This window comes from Anopheles coustani, chromosome 2 (genome assembly GCF_943734705.1).
Source record: "Anopheles coustani chromosome 2, idAnoCousDA_361_x.2, whole genome shotgun sequence".
Classification (NCBI taxonomy): domain Eukaryota; kingdom Metazoa; phylum Arthropoda; class Insecta; order Diptera; family Culicidae; genus Anopheles; species Anopheles coustani.
Window position 1 is genome coordinate 74478626 of NC_071289.1, and position 17833 is coordinate 74496458.

A 17833-nucleotide genomic window follows, 5' to 3' on the forward strand; every position below is an offset into this window, starting at 1 on the left:
CTAACACATCAATTATAAGATGCTAAGAGTTGAGAAGGAATATCAATAGTTGTTACTTTGCAATGAATAGCCCGACTTAATTTACACGGTTCCCACTGTAACCTAGGTTTACGAGAAGCTTTTCAAACTAGTTTCAAATCAAATAACCGTTACAGAGATTTGCAATAGACCTTACAACCGCTGCTCAATTTTTCATAACCACAGCAATTGAAATGCAATTTTTATATACCATCTAGCGGTTTTTGGATCCATCGAAAATAAAATATCGAATCAAATATTGGAATATATGCTAATCAAATAATGAATTCATTTATTGGATTATCTCGCAAGTACGGTCAAGTTCTCTATTGAACGAAGATTATTATTCTTTCTTTCAGAAATTATTCTATCGCGTTTATCGAACATGCAGTTAGCACACACCCAGTACACAGGTTAGTAGATTCGACTCGAAATAAGTGCCGTCTGGGCATTGCAAGTGCTCGCCAACGAGATCGGTGTTGCAGCTGTAATAGTACCGACAATTGGAGGGATCCGCAAATAGTCCCGGACGTTGGCATTCGTACGGCACAATCGTGCCCGGTGGCATGTTGGACACGTCGCGCTGCACACACTGGCCATCCTGGAACACTTGATTAGCCGGACACCGGTACATACGCGGCCGGAATATGCGATTACCATTGATCGTGTCCGCGGCGCAGATATAGTAGATGTTGCTGTTTCCGGGCCACGCCGCCATCTGGCCGGCAAAGTTGCAGGTGAACTGCGGTGACAGACAAATAGTGTCGTTCGCTAGCAGCGAGCAGTCACCGGTCGTCGGAGAAAAGGCACCCGCACCGCAGTCCATGCTGATCGCTACCGGACTGTTACCGTTCATGAAGCACATATGGTACAGGCGGCAGTTATGCGGATCAGGAAACACGCCCGGTGTGTTGCACTCGAAGATTCCACTGCCACCGGGATTGCAGGAACCCGGGCTTGTGGAGCATCCGCCTTCGAACTCGTTGCAGAACAGTCCCTCGTCCGGATTACACTGTTCGACCCAGATCATCTCCCAAAGGGAGCCGACTTTCACACAGACGGCCACCGTGTTGCAGCTCGAACAAATCATGCCCGGGGCCTGACGATCGGCGCACGTTGAGGTCTGAAATTGGGTCACCGAAACCACCTGACTGGCAGCAGTGACGCTGACAAGGCACTGAAAAGGATCAGGAAAATCACACCAATTATTGAAATCACTAAGGAAAGCAAATGATGTGCTAGCTCAATCCAACAAGTGAATAAAAGAATATTTCGTTTTCTAAACTGCATCCCTTCGCCTTAGAGGACCCGAAACTTTCTAAATTTAGGTTAGTTTGCTTTACAAACTAAAAGTAGCACTCTCATTTGAACATACGCTTCTGATTGGTACTCTTTTCGATGAAAGAATGTTTTATCTTCCGCTCAGGTGTTGTTCCAATCGCAGATAGTGCTATGACCATGTCCCAAATCAAACGTTTAAATTTAACATTGCGCAAACTTCTAGGCAGCACTATGAGAGAATTCAGGGTTTCGGGTCCAGAAGAAGAATAATTTCTATCACAATTTTTCAAATGTACTGCGTACCGTCACTAACAACAACTCCAATATCTTCGGACTCCACATATTCTTGCGGTGGCTTATTGAGCGATGCCCTCAAAAACGTGGAAGTACACCCACCGATGCGTACCAGACGACTGAAACTCAAAATCAATCTATTCCGACGACCGTCTTTTATATCGAAAAACAACGAACAATTTTTGAGACTGATAAAAACTGTGCTTGTAGAGAACGTTTCGTAGGTATCACCCGAAGGAAACCGCGGTACACCGAGGAAGTCAATACTTATCGGAAATCATGATCGTGGAGGTAGACAACGGGAACTTGGACAAAAAAATGGCATCAACTCGTAGAGTATTTGATTTTTTTTAACACCGATTCAAAAAAGTTTGCGGGGAAATTTTGGAGTTTTCTGGGGATTTTACTTCGGGTGGAAACCCCATTCCAATTAGCCAGTTTTGGCGTGGTTTCGTGACCCCCACAAAGTTAAGTTCAAATAATGAAACCTTCCACAATCGTAATGGTTATTACTCCCACCACAGTAAACTTAAAAGTAACTGTAAAATAATTTACAGTATATACAATAATAAGGAAAAATTTTACCTATACCTTAAACTTGTGAAAACTTCCAAAATCTATCAAACAAAAGGTAAAAACCAACCGAATGGGTCAAACTTACCTAAAACGTTTACGACCATTGAAGAGTAATAGAAACTGTTTGAACGCTAGTGTTAACAGCAAATTTCCGGCGAGCGGAAACTTTCGTTTTGCTATCAGCTTGTTTGAGATCTAGATCAAGTTCTGCACAATGAGGACAGTCACTTATCGTTAGTTTGTTTTGTATCCGTTATCGATTAGAAGGAGGTACACAATGGAATATATTTAGTATAGGTACACAGCATCGGAAATGTGTTACTTACCTCCAAAATTTTTAATGTAAACGATGCGCTACCACAGCCCGATCCGAAGTAGAAAAGCCGAAGTTTTTATTCACTTAAAGGTAAGGATTTATTTATTCATCCGGTTGCAGTTTTTTTTTATTTGCTTCACTAACGGCTAAATTTGTGCCAGCAATGGATTACAACAAACGAAAGGAAAATAATCTTTAAAGTAGGGGTCGAAAAAAAACACCTCGAACGGTTGGGAGCGAAATTTAACACATTTGCTGCGAGTGAAAGAGCGTGTGGGGTGTTTTCTATTTCTCGTTTAATTGATTCATTATTAGCAAAATTTTAATTTTGATTTTGATTCTTCCGTCCTTTCCTACCACCTTCAGCCCGCACGTGCTCACCCGCGATCCTCCTAGAAATCTCCCGTTCCCTCCCTCTTCATTAACATCCAAAATCTGTCGTAACACTAGGATAATAAATATATATGCTGGCCAATTCGCACGATTTTTTGTTTTGCTGTCCACACGTTGATCGAACCGAACGATCGAATTTCTTACGAATCTCTCTCACGAAATGAAAATGCATAATGTAAAGGGTTCCCTTCTGTTTTCTTCTGCCTCTCCTATCCAATGTATATCCTTCTGCCGGTCGGGATGTGGTATTATTCAATAAAAAGCGTACGGAAGATGAATATATGTATATATTCTCGCTTACAAAAAAGCAGTCATTATTTTTTGTTTTCTTTTTTATCTTCTTTTAAATACACACGCACACACCGCACACGTACACACTCATCATAGTATTTGCCCTTGTTGTGCCCGATTTGCTCGGTTTGCTCGTTTCTTCTAATACGATCGATCACCGGGGGCGTTATCATAACGTAAAGGAGCTAGGCGCGCGCGCGCAACACAAATGCCCACGCGGAAACAAATGCTTTCTTCAAGTCTGTTACGAGTTTTCTTTCGGTTGTAAATATCCCTTTGATACTGGTGTGTATTCGTACGAAAAGCGCAACGGAAAGGCGCATTATGAACGTAGCCGGCGCTGGCATTGCTTTTCGTTGAGAAGTAATTAACTGTTACACTAAACTGACCAACCATTCACATTCGGTACTGTTCGCTACTCGCTTGGCGTTTTCCTTTGCTTAAGGCTCGCTTTTCACCAGCGTGTCTATATTTTATCCCACGAATTATATCTTTTCCTTCTCGCGCTACCGGATTTAATCCGTTTTGTCTTGCTACATAAAAGAACAAACAGAAAAGTTACAGTATTGGGTCAAGCGATCCGTAACGAGCTGGAGAGGAAACACTCATGCATCCAAAAGAAAAGGAACAATGGCGCAAATTGCAGCGATTTCAAGGATCGACCTACGGATGGAGGCGCACGAAACGAACCCTCCCGATCACTGTCCCCGACGTTTGTTTTGAGAGGGAAAAAGATTTCCTTCGACATCGAGCACACCCGCACGAACGTGGCAAGATAATTCGAGATCGAGACAGCACTCCGGGGAGGGTACGCGTACGACTGTGAGCATACTATATTATTTATATATTATCGCATCCCTACATAATGATAATAGCACGCAATAAGGATACCTTTAACATGTACGAACAAAGAAAGGAAAGGCCATTAATCGTCAGCAGTAAAAAGCCACTTTATATGCAATATTTAATGCTTGTATGCAACGCCGATATATTCACCACACCAGATCCCTTCCTGGTAATCATTTTTTCTCAACAACACGCAGTTTAAATGTGTTGGGTTTCTTCCTTTTTAAATCTTTCTTTTTTTTCTAGTACAGAATACCTCGCATCTCCTCCATATCACTGCACTACTATCCGCTATCATCTTTTTTTTTCATTATCTTTCACAACGTTGGGCAATGTGTGGTCACGCGACTTTCGCAAAAGTTTAGGAGGCAAACAGTAAAGAGAAGCAAATAGGTAGGTTCATAGTAAAAGCTTAGGGTGTGTGCTCTGCGGGGGTGGGGCATTCGGTCCCGTAATTTCGGGGTTCCCTTCTGCTCGCCTTCCCGCATGATTTGTCAGTTTTCTCCACGACGGATCGTTCATCTAATCCTTATCAGTTATATTTACGCGCGTGTGTGGCCTGTGTATCTCGTCTTCCCCTGTTTGCACGAATAAAACCAGCCCGCAGTGTGTAGCTTTGAGTTTTTCTCTCTTCCATTTGATGCTGGTTGGGGGGTTCGTTGATTTTGCCATACTGTATTAAACTCTTCGTTCTACCTCATCATCATCATTATCATTTTCATCTTCTCTCGCATACATTCTCTCTATCCGATCTTCACAAAATATCATTGGATTCGTTTTGTCAGCTTCAGTCGTAAGCTGTGTAAAGTGATTACATTTCGTATCTGGTTTTTCCTTCTTTTTCCTAGTATAATATAATCGTTTTTTTAAATAAAAAATAGAAAGCAAAAAATAAAACATCATATCATTTAGCGATTGCTTTTCCGCGTTTACATTTACGACAATCTGGGCCGGCAGCGGCGGTGGTCGATCGGAAGCATTTAAAGGCAGTACAACAACAGACAGGCAGTACAACAACAGGTGGTGTGAGTGCACATCATAAATCGATGATGGACCGAGTTGGCATCGCTGCCTGTTGTGCAGCGAGCACTGTGTCCTCCTATCTTCCTATGCTCATCATATGGTGATGCTGAAATTTGCCTGCCCACCGCGCCAAACCGCGAAAAACGTAATTATTCTTCCTCTTCATTTATAAATAGCATACATGCGTTCTGCCTCCATTTCATAAACCGTAGCCTGAGGTGTGGCTTTCGTGTCTTCCTAGCATTTGTCTCTCGCACAAACATGCGCTACGGCTTTGCGTTATATTGTAAAATGGTCTCTTATCGATGCACTACCGCGGGGATCGTCGATGTGATCTGTCTTCGCGGAGGACGATACGATCGCGATTTGTGATTGAAGAGAAGAGTCGCGACGTTAACAAAGAGAAAAATAATAATAAACTGAACATTTTAAAAGAAAATAACGAACAAAAGAAAACAAGATATCAGTTGTTCTCTCTGGACAAACTTATAGAACTACATGGGTTTTTTTTAATGATGTCGTCGATGAACGCGGGGTGCTATGCGCGCGCGTTTTGTTTCGTTCTTTTCGTTGCTCTTATCCAGCTGTCGTCCACTTTACTCGCTCTTGCCTTACGGTGAATGATCGTTGATCCCTCCCCATCCATTCGCGGTTATCCACCGTCATTACACGCGCTCAACACCCCAACATTCCACCGACACACATCGTGTCAATGCTCTATTAGATCGGAGCCCAAACGCCAAAGCGTTCCAAACTAGGTGGCTTGAAACGACCATGGCACCCACGGCTACGATTGGCTGCTTCTGCTAGGGTTAGGCGTTTACGCAGCTTAGGATTCGACGCGCTTCTTGTCCTTTCGTTTCTTCAGGAACGACGGCGTTCGCAGGCCCTTCTTTTTCTTCTTGTCCTTCTTCGGCGATCCGTCGGTCGAAATGTCCTGCAGCTCGGGGGGAAGAAAGAAAGCGGAAATTATCATCAGAATTAATCGTCGGCTCTGTAGGGTGTACCCCTTTAGCGCCGCTTACCTCTTTGCTGCTGTGTGAAAATGTGCTCATGTGTGCATCGGATTGTTCGCCATTTTGTACTTGCTCGCCTGAGATTCACGCATAAAGAGTAGAAAAAGAAGGGAAACGAAGCAAATGGGGGTGGAAGAAAAATGCAGGAAGAAAATTTTGGGGTAGGGGGTAGGCGGGAAGCGGGATTATATGCAGTTCGAATTAATTCTGTTTTATTTCTATAGTTATCAAAAAACAAATGAGGAAAAATTAAAGTTTTAGCACAAAGGACAATATTATAATCCATCTGAAAAGTCGCTATTGAATCCCTCGCTAGTCATAATCTCATTTCGGTCGCATAAATTTCCAACGATCGACGACAACGAGTCGAACAGTTCGTTCATATCATGTTCCATCAAGGAAAACACCGTGTACATTCTGCCCATGAGATTGTCGTACACTTTGTCGGCGACACAACCGTTGCCGTTATTGTTTTCATCGACCCAAACACGACCGTCGAACGTTTGATTGTCGGTCAGGAAAAACGCAATATCAGACATTTGATGCGACGGTGGGGAGGGACGATGGTAGAGTAGCTTCCCGCTACCGTAGGCTTTTGCCGCAGCCGGTGCTAAAAACAAACCCCGATGACGCATGCGCCAATCGAAGGCACCACCGCCGTCGGCGAGCCTCCAAATCGGCACCGAAAGTGCATGAGACTGAAGGGACCAAAAGTCGCTGGTTTCGTTGATGCAGTGGAAATGGCGAACGTCCTCCACCGTGGTGGTGGTGGCCACGCGGAATCCATTGTAATTGCTCGTTCGATACGTCGGGTAAGCAGCGCCGTAATCTACCGTGTAGAGGAGAGGGAAGTAAAAGGTGTGCATCGTGTTTTGCAGTCAAACAGATGGCGGCACCCGTTATTAGGAGAAAAGTAAGATGTTATTTATACATATATGGTATCAGTTAAACACATATGTACCATACGCAATGTATAGTCGCTATGAAAAATAATAGTTTACATTGTCAACAGCTGACAGTGCTATCCGGACAATTTAAAATATGGACACAAGATGATCAACACCCGCCGACCCAAGAGGTGACTTCAATTGAAGCGGTCGATCCACACATGATCGACACCTCTGGGAATCGGGGTTGATCAGCTAAAACTAACCTCTGAGCTGTACTCACTCTGTGCATGGGAAGACGCTTTCTTTGGCGATTGCTAAATTCCTGAAACTAAACCAATCTGGCAACATTCGATTCTTTTCGTAACCAAGTTCAAGTTACAACATAAAAAACACATATACACAAAACACAGATATGTTCGTCCGATGCGGCAATAAAATGCTTCGCCGGCATCAAACAGTAGGCATTGATCGAGCCGAACTTACCGTCACTTAGCACAACCTCTGGCTGGCTTGGTTTAGGCGCTTGCTTAGTTTCTATTCTTAGGACGTGATGTTCTAAAAAAAAAAAAAATGAAGAGAAAAGTGCGTCAGAAGAAAAGGGCACAGAGCGTGTTGAAATTCAAATTACCTGCTCCGGCGTCTTCCTGTTCCGATTGGCTGGGCGGGCTTACGAGCGAAGCGCCCTTGGGTGGGCCGCTGATCTGAAGCGAGCTCAGTGCTTCCGATTCGGAGAAATCTGTGTCAGTGCCTGCAATAGAGGATAGAAAGCATTCCTTTAATTCTCTTCCCCATTTTTGGGATTTAGGACTTTCGGTGGGTCACAGTGAAAATCGAACGGTGGTGATATTCATTCACACACACACAAACACACTTACCATCGCCATGTCGCTTCTTCTCCACCGTCTTTTTGTACTCGTTCAACTCGTCGTCGGTGACGGAATCGAACGGGTTCTTGGCGTACGGGGCCTTGTAGACGGTGGCGTTGTGCTGGTAGCCACGCTGGATGATGCCCTTCGAGGCGGCACCCATCAGTACCACGTGGTCGCCTGCCGCCGATACGTTGGCGTCCTTCATGCGATTTGCCTCGTCCCACGATACGCCCTCGAGGATGTGCGATTGCGGCCCGGCGGAAATTTTATCCGCACGACGATTATCTTTAATCTAACGCGAACGCATTTAAACCAACCGAGAAAATTCACAGATCAGTCAAGGCAATCAAACCTTGGGATGGGGCATACCGGACTTCCCACCTACCTGTTGCTGAATTCGTTTGAATTCCCTCGGATTGGTGTTGGTCGGGACAAACTGATGAGCATGTTCAATCTTCACTGGCGTCGACGAGTGCGTTGGAGACGGTTCGGCGACCCACTGTTCGAAAGGAGGATCAGTAAGATGAGAAGAGTGAGATGATAAATGTGCAGGAAGGGCAGCACCTTAACCTGTTATATATATATTTTTTCATTTCAAAAACTACGCTACACTACCCAAGGACAACGTCACTATATCCTGAACCACGGATCGATAAATTTGAAATAATTGCCTGTTACCGACGGCACGGAAAACAACCTCCCTGGCGAAAGAAATGTGTGCTGGTTAATGTGCAAAAGAAGGAGAAAATCATGGCCACCATCCATTCGAAAAGCAAAGGGCAAAACGGAAACAGTTCAAACACAAAACACCAACTCTAGTTTAAGATAAACCCACCGGCAAATGATTCACTGTGGCTAGTGGCTTCTGTTTATTATTAATATAATTGTTAATACGCTTGCATAGTAAAACTAACAACGCATTAGTATTCTCTGTTGGTTCTGTGTCCCATATGTTATCGTCTAATTTTTGATCGATTTACTTCTACGGTACTTGTGCTTTGCTAACAACAATTCGTGCTAAATAGAATGCGCTCGCAAAAGGGAGATTAAAATATATAATATGTTTCCTGCTCCTCGCTTTGTTTTCTACGTGTTCGACCTTCTGCTGGAGTCGATTTTCACTGTCTCTGCCCGTTATTGGAATTAGCCATAAAGCAATTTTCTAAGCTGCGCACACCAACACACACACACACCAAAACGTTAGAATTCTGTTAAAAAAAATACTTTAACCGATCGTCCAAAAAATCTAGACATTCTTTGCTCCTCTTTTTTCGTTGGAATGTAAATTATAACAAAATTAGCTGCTGTTAAATATTTAAATTGGATTTGGATAAACCAGGAATGGAGTAATTTGGTCTAGAAAAGTATTTCATCGATATCGATATGATCAATAAATAAAACAAATATCATTGGCAAATGACTAGAAACGCATGAAATCTCGTCCTTACCAATAAAGAACCAACTTATTCATTTCTTACAAAAAGAGAAATGCAATGATAACTAAAACGAACGTGTTTTGCGTCATTTTTGTACAAAATGATCGTTGATTTTTAAAAACTTAGATTTAACAATTTCAGGACAATAATCTTTTCTGTCCAATAAAATAAAAACTGGTGTTAGTAGTGATATGTGCAAATGATTAAAAACCAAAACAGGATTGTTACATTCAAGCCACTGACTGGTAAAAGCACGCCCAACTACAGAAACTGCTGGTGGTTAGTTCTCACGTTGCTCATAAGGATTTCACGCGAGGACGAAAGAGGAGTAAAGAAAGACCGATCATAGAGGAAGATCGAGTGGCCCTTGCAAAAGTCCTTTCTTCCGTTGCCTACTGCGTAAAGCTATCGCCTGCTATGATGGCGTAGTAGTGGGTGGAGGAATTGCAAAGGAAATTATGTCTCGCGTAGTATTTTTTTTATATAGTGATTGATTAGCTGCATTAGTTTAGATTTCCTTCAATAGTGACAATCTCTACCTTTGTAATCTTCTTCGGATCGGGTGTGCCTGTTTCGAGCACCTCCACCTTTTGGTACACGTTCGGCGAGTTCAGCCAACGGGTACGATCGCCAACCTTGCGTGGATCTCCCTTGCGCCAGATGCTAAAATTAAACGAAAAAACGAAACGAATGAATCACCAATTAATAACACATTCCATTTGCCTCGGTTTCGTCGCGTTCCGACTTCCGATACGTACCCTTGTTTGAACAATTCTTCCTCCTCAATTAGATAGCCTAGTGACGAAACAGCTGGTGGTACCTCGATGTCGTTGCGTGGCTTTGGAATGTCGCCCTTGATCAACGGATTGCGGAAGATGTAACCGGTGCGGAACCCGGCGTTGTCCAGCATGCGCATAAGGGCTTCAAATTCGGAACCACCGACACGCCATTTCGGAGCCTTTGGAGAAAAACATAAACATACAGGATTGTTAAAAGGACAGTAAAAGCGCAAAACAAAAATAGCCCAAACGTGAACGTACTTTAGAAACATGACCGCCTTCCTTATTATCTGCGGTTTGAGCTGTGGCCGCCTCCTGGGCCTCTCCGGACGGTTTGCGTGCCGCATCGTAGATCGCTTTGCGGGTTTCCTCCGGAATCAAGATCAAGTTCTCAAGCCCAACGGGCAGCAGCTTCAGCTGTGCCTCACAGGCATTTACCATGTTACTAACGTTGTAGAACGCTTCCTCGATGGTTTCACCGCAGCACAGTGCTCCGTGGTTAGACAGCAGCAACACCTTCGACACGGGACCCAAGCTACGCAACAGTTTATCCTTCTCCTCCGGTTCGTTCAATGCTGGCGACGAAAAATAGAATTAATTTAATATGATGCATTTTTCTATTTAAAATCAAAATATTTGTTCACATTTAATTGAATTCAGCCTAGTATTGTAAAATGGAGATTCAATTACTTTTAATATTTTTTTCAAAGAACAGTATTTTGTCCAGCAAGTTAGGAGGAACGATTCGAATGGGTAGGCTGCTCAAGTCATGCAAATACTACCAACCAATCGGCCCAACCCGTAAAGCATGTAGAATATCCCAAAAGACAGAGAAGCCACCACGTCAGCCCTAATTTTAGACGGCATTGACGAAGCCGGCTGTAACGTTGGAAGGAATATGACGAATTGGCCCAGGTTAGATCTGAGGGGAACAGAATTTAAAAAATTACACAATGCTAGTCCACATATTGGAGTACCAAAATAAAATCATTTCACTCTAAGAAAAATCACCACCGATTAGATAAGATTTTTCCCCCGATTACGTGTTATCAAAGTTGCTTCATAGGACTTTCAACGAAGAGACGAAAAAAAGAGCGCCATTGTTTAATGAGACTTGAAAGAAATACAAGACACTACATACGATGAAAAGGGTCGATAAAGTTCCCTCGACTGCCTGAAATTCATTCAAAATCATTATCAATCTACTTTCTTACCTCCAGCATACGTGTGGAACGCTATTTCTCCCAGGAGAGCGGCGTGCTTCGTAAGCGGCTGCAGTCCCTGCTTCAGTGCCGAGACGGCCATTACGGCGTTGTAGGCCACAAATATTGCACAACGGATATCCGGTCTGGCGGCGTGAATTACGGAGTGGAGGGTGAACTCTGAAAGAGGGAAAGAATGTGTGCATGTGTGTTTGGGCGTTGTTGGGATAAGCGTATTGTGTACAAGCAAAGAAAAGCTCGATCACTTACGACTAGTGTTGATGCCATAGTTGGTCGTGCCCTGCTCAACGATCTGTCCCTGCATGTTCACCTTGTTCAGCGAGGAGGCGGTTACCTCGTGGAACAGCATACCGTTCGGGTTCACGAGGAACAGCTCCTGGTCGGCGTTGAGTCGGGCCGTTATCTGGCACGCGATGCCCTGCGCCCAGCCGAACAGATCCATCAGCCGGAAGGAGGCGGCCAGCTTGCAGCGCAGGATCTTCTCGCCCTTCTCGTAGCTCATCGACTCCACGCCCCGGATGTCGTTGATAGGTACGACGCAGTTCGAGCTCTTGAACACGCTGCCGATGCGGGCCGCCGGCATGCCCATGATGTCCGACAGGTGCTGCAGGATGGTGGAGGAACCCTCTCGCATCTGCCCGTCCACGATCCGCTCCAGCTCCTCGCGGAACAGGCGCGAGTTCATGATCGCCTCCACCCGCTTACGCCGTTCCATTTCGCGCATGTCGGCCTCGATGTCGGCCGGGCGCGGTTTGGTGCCCTCCTCCTCGGACACCGTTTCCAGGCCGCCATTTGTGTGAATTGCTGCTGTCTCGGTTTCGGTAGCCATCCTGCAATGAGGCAATGTGTGTTTTCTTTTCAATATCTACATGCGATAACATTTTGTTAGCTAGAAATTGACTTCAATTATCTTTTTTTCTATATATTTTTCTATATATCTTTTTTTCTATGTATCGTGTGATTAAATATTGACATTTGCGATCGCCTACTTGATTGAAACCAGCACTTGAAACCTGTGATGTGTGTTTTGTGGCCCTGCCCTTTAAATAAATAAAATTGTGCACTGTCCGCTTGCTTTAAACTTTTAGTTTTTTTCTTCTTTTTGGTTGGTTTTTTAGTTACTGATCAGATATGATTATCTCACTCGAAGCCGCACTCGGTCACAATTTCAACCATCCCGTAGAGCCCGACACGCTCAATGGAGTGTCCCAATCTTTTGCCTCCGAACAGAACGAACAACAAGTGCAAGCGACGAACGAATACCACACCATCAACAGCGCGTCCGTGCAGTCACGGCTCCAACGCTAAACTTGGTAAATATATAGAAATGATGTCATCTCTATCAATCTATGAGTTCTTCAGGTCATATTATGCTCCCGCGCGTTCCCCCCTTTCCCCTTCTCTGTTTGTTGCTGCATCTTTTTTTATGTTCCATTCAATCTCGTCACTGCCACCGCCTTAACGGGCGGCACACACATACACACTTCCGCTCGCACACATGCACGCGTGCACTCACACATATACACACACTCCACAGCACATTATGACCGCATTCGCTTTATGTGCAACGCGCCTGGTACTCTTATCGAGAGAAGTATGTATAGCGTGTGACATATATATTGTGCATACATAAATCTATACGCCCGCCATGCTTGCGTATGCGTGCGCAATAGGGAATTTGGGAGTCCATCATACAATGCACACACAACTGCAAACGCACGCACATCGCACGGTACAGTTGCATCTGTTCCGAGTGCTCCTTTGAAATTTGGTTTTGGAGCGCTTTTTTCAACCAAAAATGAATGGTTTTAAGCGTTTTTCCCTAATAATCATCTTTTTTGTAATTGCCGCACACAGAACATTCATGCACAAACATACACACACAGTCATACATGCCGATCTCACATGTCCATGTCCAATTTCAAATCTTGATATCGCACACGTCCGTAGGACTACCGGGCACGGCACGCCCATCTCGACCGCGCGAGGGTCCGAGGCAATCGTCCGACGATTTCGATTAACTTGCCCGACCTGAGGGCGCCCCCTCTGTTTGACCCAGCAGCAAACGCAATTTTTCGGCAATTTTGCGTGCCCCACACTCGCCACACACGCCAACTGCGTCGTGAAAGCAGTTCCCTGCGGTAGGGGCTTTCTCTTTGTGCGCCTATTCACCTGTATGCTAGATGTCCGTTTCCCAAATTTCGTTCAATTTCGCTTCGGCGTCTAGCACGGCACTGTCGAAAATTTTTCACACCGACAAAGTGACGAAAATGAAGGAACTGTTCAACTCAAAAATGATGCGCACTGAAGACCGCCGCCCAGTTTACAAGCGTCGGTTCACTTCTACCCACTTTCCCAACATGTCAGAGAAATTCATCACAAACGGTTTGCGTTTGAAGTGTCCGTTGAGCATCTGACGAGTGATGCTTGGAAAGACGAAAAAACTGAAATGTTTTCATTCTGTGAACGAGCAGAATATATTTTAATTATTTTTTTGGGTATTGCATTTTCAATATTTCATCAATTTATTAAGAAATATGACCGTTCTGGTGTAGAAGCGTCGATTGAACAAACGAATAAATTAAACTCACGCAATTGTATCATCACTGGCATTCCTGCATGATTGTTTTATTAACACCGTTATTGTTACTTTTAAGCATGTGTTGCCCCACGACTTCGCATCACGCTCAAGGACACACGATTTCGTTGACACTGTTTACGATCTCCGGTAGACGACGATCATGCTTTTGCATTATTATTATAAACGAGGAAAGCGCACTATAAAATGCCACAAAGCAGAGCAAAACAATACAACATCTATTTATGCCCCACCCCGTATTTGTACACTACGGAGAGTGCATAGATAATTTTGTTTTTAGTGGAGCTTTCTACTATAGCCATGGTTGAATGTCACTGCCTTCATCAAACTAATCGTTGGATGTGAAGAAAAATAAAGCCTATTCAAATGAAATCAGATTCAAGGAGATCGACAAGGGTTCGGCTGGTTTTGGTGTGGTGACTTGTTTCAGCGCCGCAAGCCATCGGTTGGCGGAAGCGTTCGAGCCGGACTTAAAACGATACGCGTGGCCATGGTTGTAGTTCACCAGCTGGAAGAACTCGTCCTGAAGCGGCAGATCGGACTCCTCGGCCGTCCATCCTTCCAGAGGAAAAATTTTCGATGGTTCTTTTTTGAAATTGCTTCGTTCGTTGCTAAAATAATACAATACAAACGGTAGTAATGGTTCAAGGTCCGCCAAGCACCAAAATAAATATATACCCCTTGAAAGTTTTTGGAGGAAAGTAGATCATCTTGTTGGACCAAATCAGTACCCAGTATCGCTGCCAGGATGCCACGGTCGGTTTGCGGCCGTACTTGAGAACCGTTTTGCGCTTGAGGTAACCTTCGACGAGGTTGCCGCTTGTTATCGGTTCTAGCTCTACTAACTGCAGGGGCATGTGACTTTCATGCTCGTGGTCGCTCCCGTGCTCCCCGGGGGCACCTATACTATGGGCCCGCCGTGCCTCCACATAAGAATCGTCCAACAAGTGACGCATTTTACTGGACCCTTCACCGGCGTTTGCATGCCGTGTTCCTGGCGTCGAAGTTGACGGTTCGGAAGCCCTAGGATAAAATATGCTACAAGAAAAGAACAAGAAACGCATGTAAATTATACATCTGTGGTGTGGTGTACGGTAAAGGGCATCTAATAAGGTGGCATCCCGAACGTACTTTGTCCCTAGACTGTAGCATTTCCTATGCCCGGGTATAAACTGTCTCCCCCTCGACAAATGTTGAGTTGGATGACTGGTGCAATGCACCGAATCCATTGAATCTCCCCCTTCCGTCACGGTCGAGGTCACGGTGGCACTTCGACGTGCAATATCATTATGGTCGGTTTTTGGTTTTTGCAGTCGCAGGGTGCATACTGACGCCGCCGCTGAGGCAGATGCATTACCGGCAGGCTCGAGGTTTAGAGATTTCCTGTAAAAGAAAAGAACGGCAGTTACTCACCAGATTATTTATACATTCTCGCGATGGGGGTCGGCCCCATTGCTTACTTGTATTGATCTTCTTCAAATATATTTTGCAACTCGTCGATGTACCGGCGAGACTGCAGGTAGCGTAGCGTAGGAGGTACCGGACTAATGAACGAGTAGTTCGAACTTTGGTAGCTAGACAACACACGCAGGACGTTGTTCATTTTGGTTTCGCGTGCATGACACTCTTCCCCTGATTTGCTAGGATGCAGTAGGTCGATGTAGATAATATCGGTAAGAAATATGCCTGCAATTACAAGACGCAAATGTAAGCGGTTGCGTAGAATGACTAATGTGTATCACGCAACGCAAAGTGCATACCTAGATATGGTATACCAGGAAGCTTGAATTGATTTATACATTTTCGCAGGGCCGCCCAGTTATCGCTCTCGTCAAACAGTTGACTCAGCCGATCCAGCTGCTGTTGATCTTTTCGGGACACTAGAAGCCAGCTTTCCTTCAGTCGATGCACGCTGGCACTCTTGAGGGCCGAAATGACGGCAAACAGCGAATGGAGGTTGTTGATATCGTGCAACTTTTTGGCCACCTGTAAACATTATTTGCCATTAATGTGTAAACAGATAACCCAGGCCCTAAGAAAACCATTACCTACCTTAATAAAATGGCCAATGATCTCGGCACGATCCTTCGGACTGACACCGTTGAGTATTTCCTGAACAGTCCAAAACGTCGTGTGATTGAAACGTTTCGTAAACGCCACCACGTTCGGTGCGAGAGTATGTTTGTTTTTCTTTGTCCAGCCACAGCTGGTCAGCTCCTCCGGCTGTATTGCGTTGAAGATGGGGAAGTCTAGCAGCGTTATCTGACTGGCCAGTTCGACCGGCGACACTTGCTGGCAGCTGAACACGATCGAGCCGACATCGCTTATCGTTGTGTTGGGCGGTAGACTGTATGATTTCTTGGAATAGCTATAGCTATGCCACGGTCTGTCGAAGAAGAAGATATGGGGATGAGACGGAGGAAGGTTTCACTCGCGACCATGCATCGCGGTGATCGTTTGAGGTCATGGTTCAACGCGCACTCGTTATGATTACCTAAATGACGACGTCGCCGTGCATCCATCGTTGAGACTTTCGATCGAGCCAGAAGTGGTCGCTTTATGGCACAAGTGTTTCTCATCCAACAGGTGACGATCCCGCTGCTGTCGATCCGCCCCCCTACCGCCGCGTCTACCGTCGTCGATCAGTGGCGCATCGATGCCACCGTCCAGCGCTTTATCCGCGAGCGGTAGAGGTTGCCGATCTGCTGCTGTGCCATTGGAGCTGGAGAAACGGCCGTAGCCGTCACCATCTTCGTCGCCATCGTACGATTCGTTGTGGCCGCCAGCTGACGGCGGTTTGCGAGCTGGCTTGCCTTCTCTACCTACCTTGCCCTTGCACGTATGTCGTTCGTTTAGATCACGCGGAATTTCGGAATAGCGCATCATTCGGCACCGTACCCGTAACACTCAGAATATTGCATCGTACACACCACCGAGGGTTTACTACGAGCTACAATTTTTCTTTTGATGTTCACCTGGGGGGCAACGAGAAGTGGATGTGTGTTGTTGTTTTTCGACACTGGCAATGAAATGTCATTCACGATCGAATCTGACTTGAATCCATCGGCATACGATGCATCTAGTGTATTTCCATTAACCACATTTACTCCAAAGCAAAGGCGTTGCATGTGATGGAAGCTTGTGCACCATATATGCAAGATGAGATTGTTAAACAAACTATCGTAGAGCATATTTGATCCCGTAATATTTCGAACTATTTCCCAAGGATCTTTCAAACCTGATATTCTAAACGATATCCACCAACCCAAGGTAGCTATAGGCAGTTTGTAATCAATTTCAACTACTCATCAATTTCTCGTGGTCATTTTTTCTTGCACTACAATTTTAATGGAAGTGATCTACTAGCGGGGTGATAATGTTTTATGAAATGAATTCAATTGATCCCAAAGAGAACACTCCACGACACATCGCAAATATGCCAACCTTGGGAAGCGAACAAATTTTCTTCTTTATGTTGGCAGAACCGTATCGATTCCCGGTTGGGATTCCAATCTTTCGATTCAAATTTATTTGGAGATCTGGATCTCCGAGTCCGAATCCCAATCCGTCATATCATACATGCACATCTAACTTGCCAATATGATTTGTTTAATTCATTCAGGCTAACTGATCTACCCGAGTATTCCGAGAAGAGTGGCATTCATTTTGTTTCAAGAACAAATATGACAGCGTTATCATCCAAATTGAATCCGTCGTGGGTCCTGAAACAGTGAAGCAAGTCCTGTTGATGTTTTTTGCGCACTTCCCTGGCAGGGGCTTTATCGCGTAACGAATATGTTTGATGGTATGATAGCATTTTTTAAAAAAAGCGCCTCGCACTTATGGCTATGATGGCTGAAATAATGTATTGTATCTTACGAATTTGAGCCATTCCTAAAGCCCACTGAGCCATGACCCCATGAGAGCTGTTTTATTCACAGGTTCAGGTTTGCATGACCCGCCACTAGCTCGTCCTTTTCGCC

The 17833-nt window shown here is 44.8% G+C and overlaps 3 protein-coding genes across 6 annotated transcripts; all 3 read right to left on the reverse strand.

Annotated features, from left to right (window-relative positions):
- Positions 1-409: 409 nt before the first annotated feature.
- On the reverse strand, positions 410-3342 carry LOC131265001 (uncharacterized). The gene is made up of 2 exons (XM_058267263.1): positions 3253-3342; positions 410-1195 (listed from the first exon to the last, which is right to left on the reverse strand). Exons 1-2 carry the CDS (start codon positions 3340-3342, stop codon positions 410-412), a joined length of 876 nt encoding a protein of 291 aa, XP_058123246.1.
- A 1682-nt stretch (positions 3343-5024) lies between these two features.
- LOC131266391 (protein hu-li tai shao) lies at positions 5025-13497 on the reverse strand. 4 transcript variants are annotated; one of them, XM_058268897.1, is made up of 13 exons: positions 13424-13470; positions 12241-12560; positions 11501-12081; positions 11243-11410; positions 10290-10603; positions 10008-10207; positions 9789-9912; positions 8199-8312; positions 7820-8105; positions 7573-7692; positions 7428-7499; positions 6064-6131; positions 5025-5981 (listed from the first exon to the last, which is right to left on the reverse strand). In XM_058268897.1, the coding sequence occupies exons 3-13, from the start codon at positions 12078-12080 to the stop codon at positions 5868-5870; spliced, it is 2160 nt and encodes a 719-aa protein (XP_058124880.1). In that variant the 5' UTR covers position 12081; positions 12241-12560; positions 13424-13470; the 3' UTR covers positions 5025-5867. The 4 variants fall into 4 exon arrangements, with proteins under 4 accessions (XP_058124880.1, XP_058124881.1, XP_058124878.1 ...); XM_058268898.1 differs by lacking the exon at positions 12241-12560 and having other exon boundaries at positions 5025-5975; positions 13424-13497; XM_058268895.1 differs by lacking the exon at positions 12241-12560 and having other exon boundaries at positions 13424-13497.
- Positions 13498-13973: 476 nt separating this feature from the next.
- LOC131262159 (ras-specific guanine nucleotide-releasing factor RalGPS1) lies at positions 13974-16824 on the reverse strand. Its single transcript, XM_058264093.1, has 7 exons — positions 16345-16824; positions 15903-16236; positions 15611-15836; positions 15311-15536; positions 14982-15233; positions 14529-14888; positions 13974-14461 (listed from the first exon to the last, which is right to left on the reverse strand). Exons 1-7 carry the CDS (start codon positions 16734-16736, stop codon positions 14209-14211), a joined length of 2043 nt encoding a protein of 680 aa, XP_058120076.1. The 5' UTR covers positions 16737-16824; the 3' UTR covers positions 13974-14208.
- Between the last annotated feature and the right edge of the window lie 1009 nt (positions 16825-17833).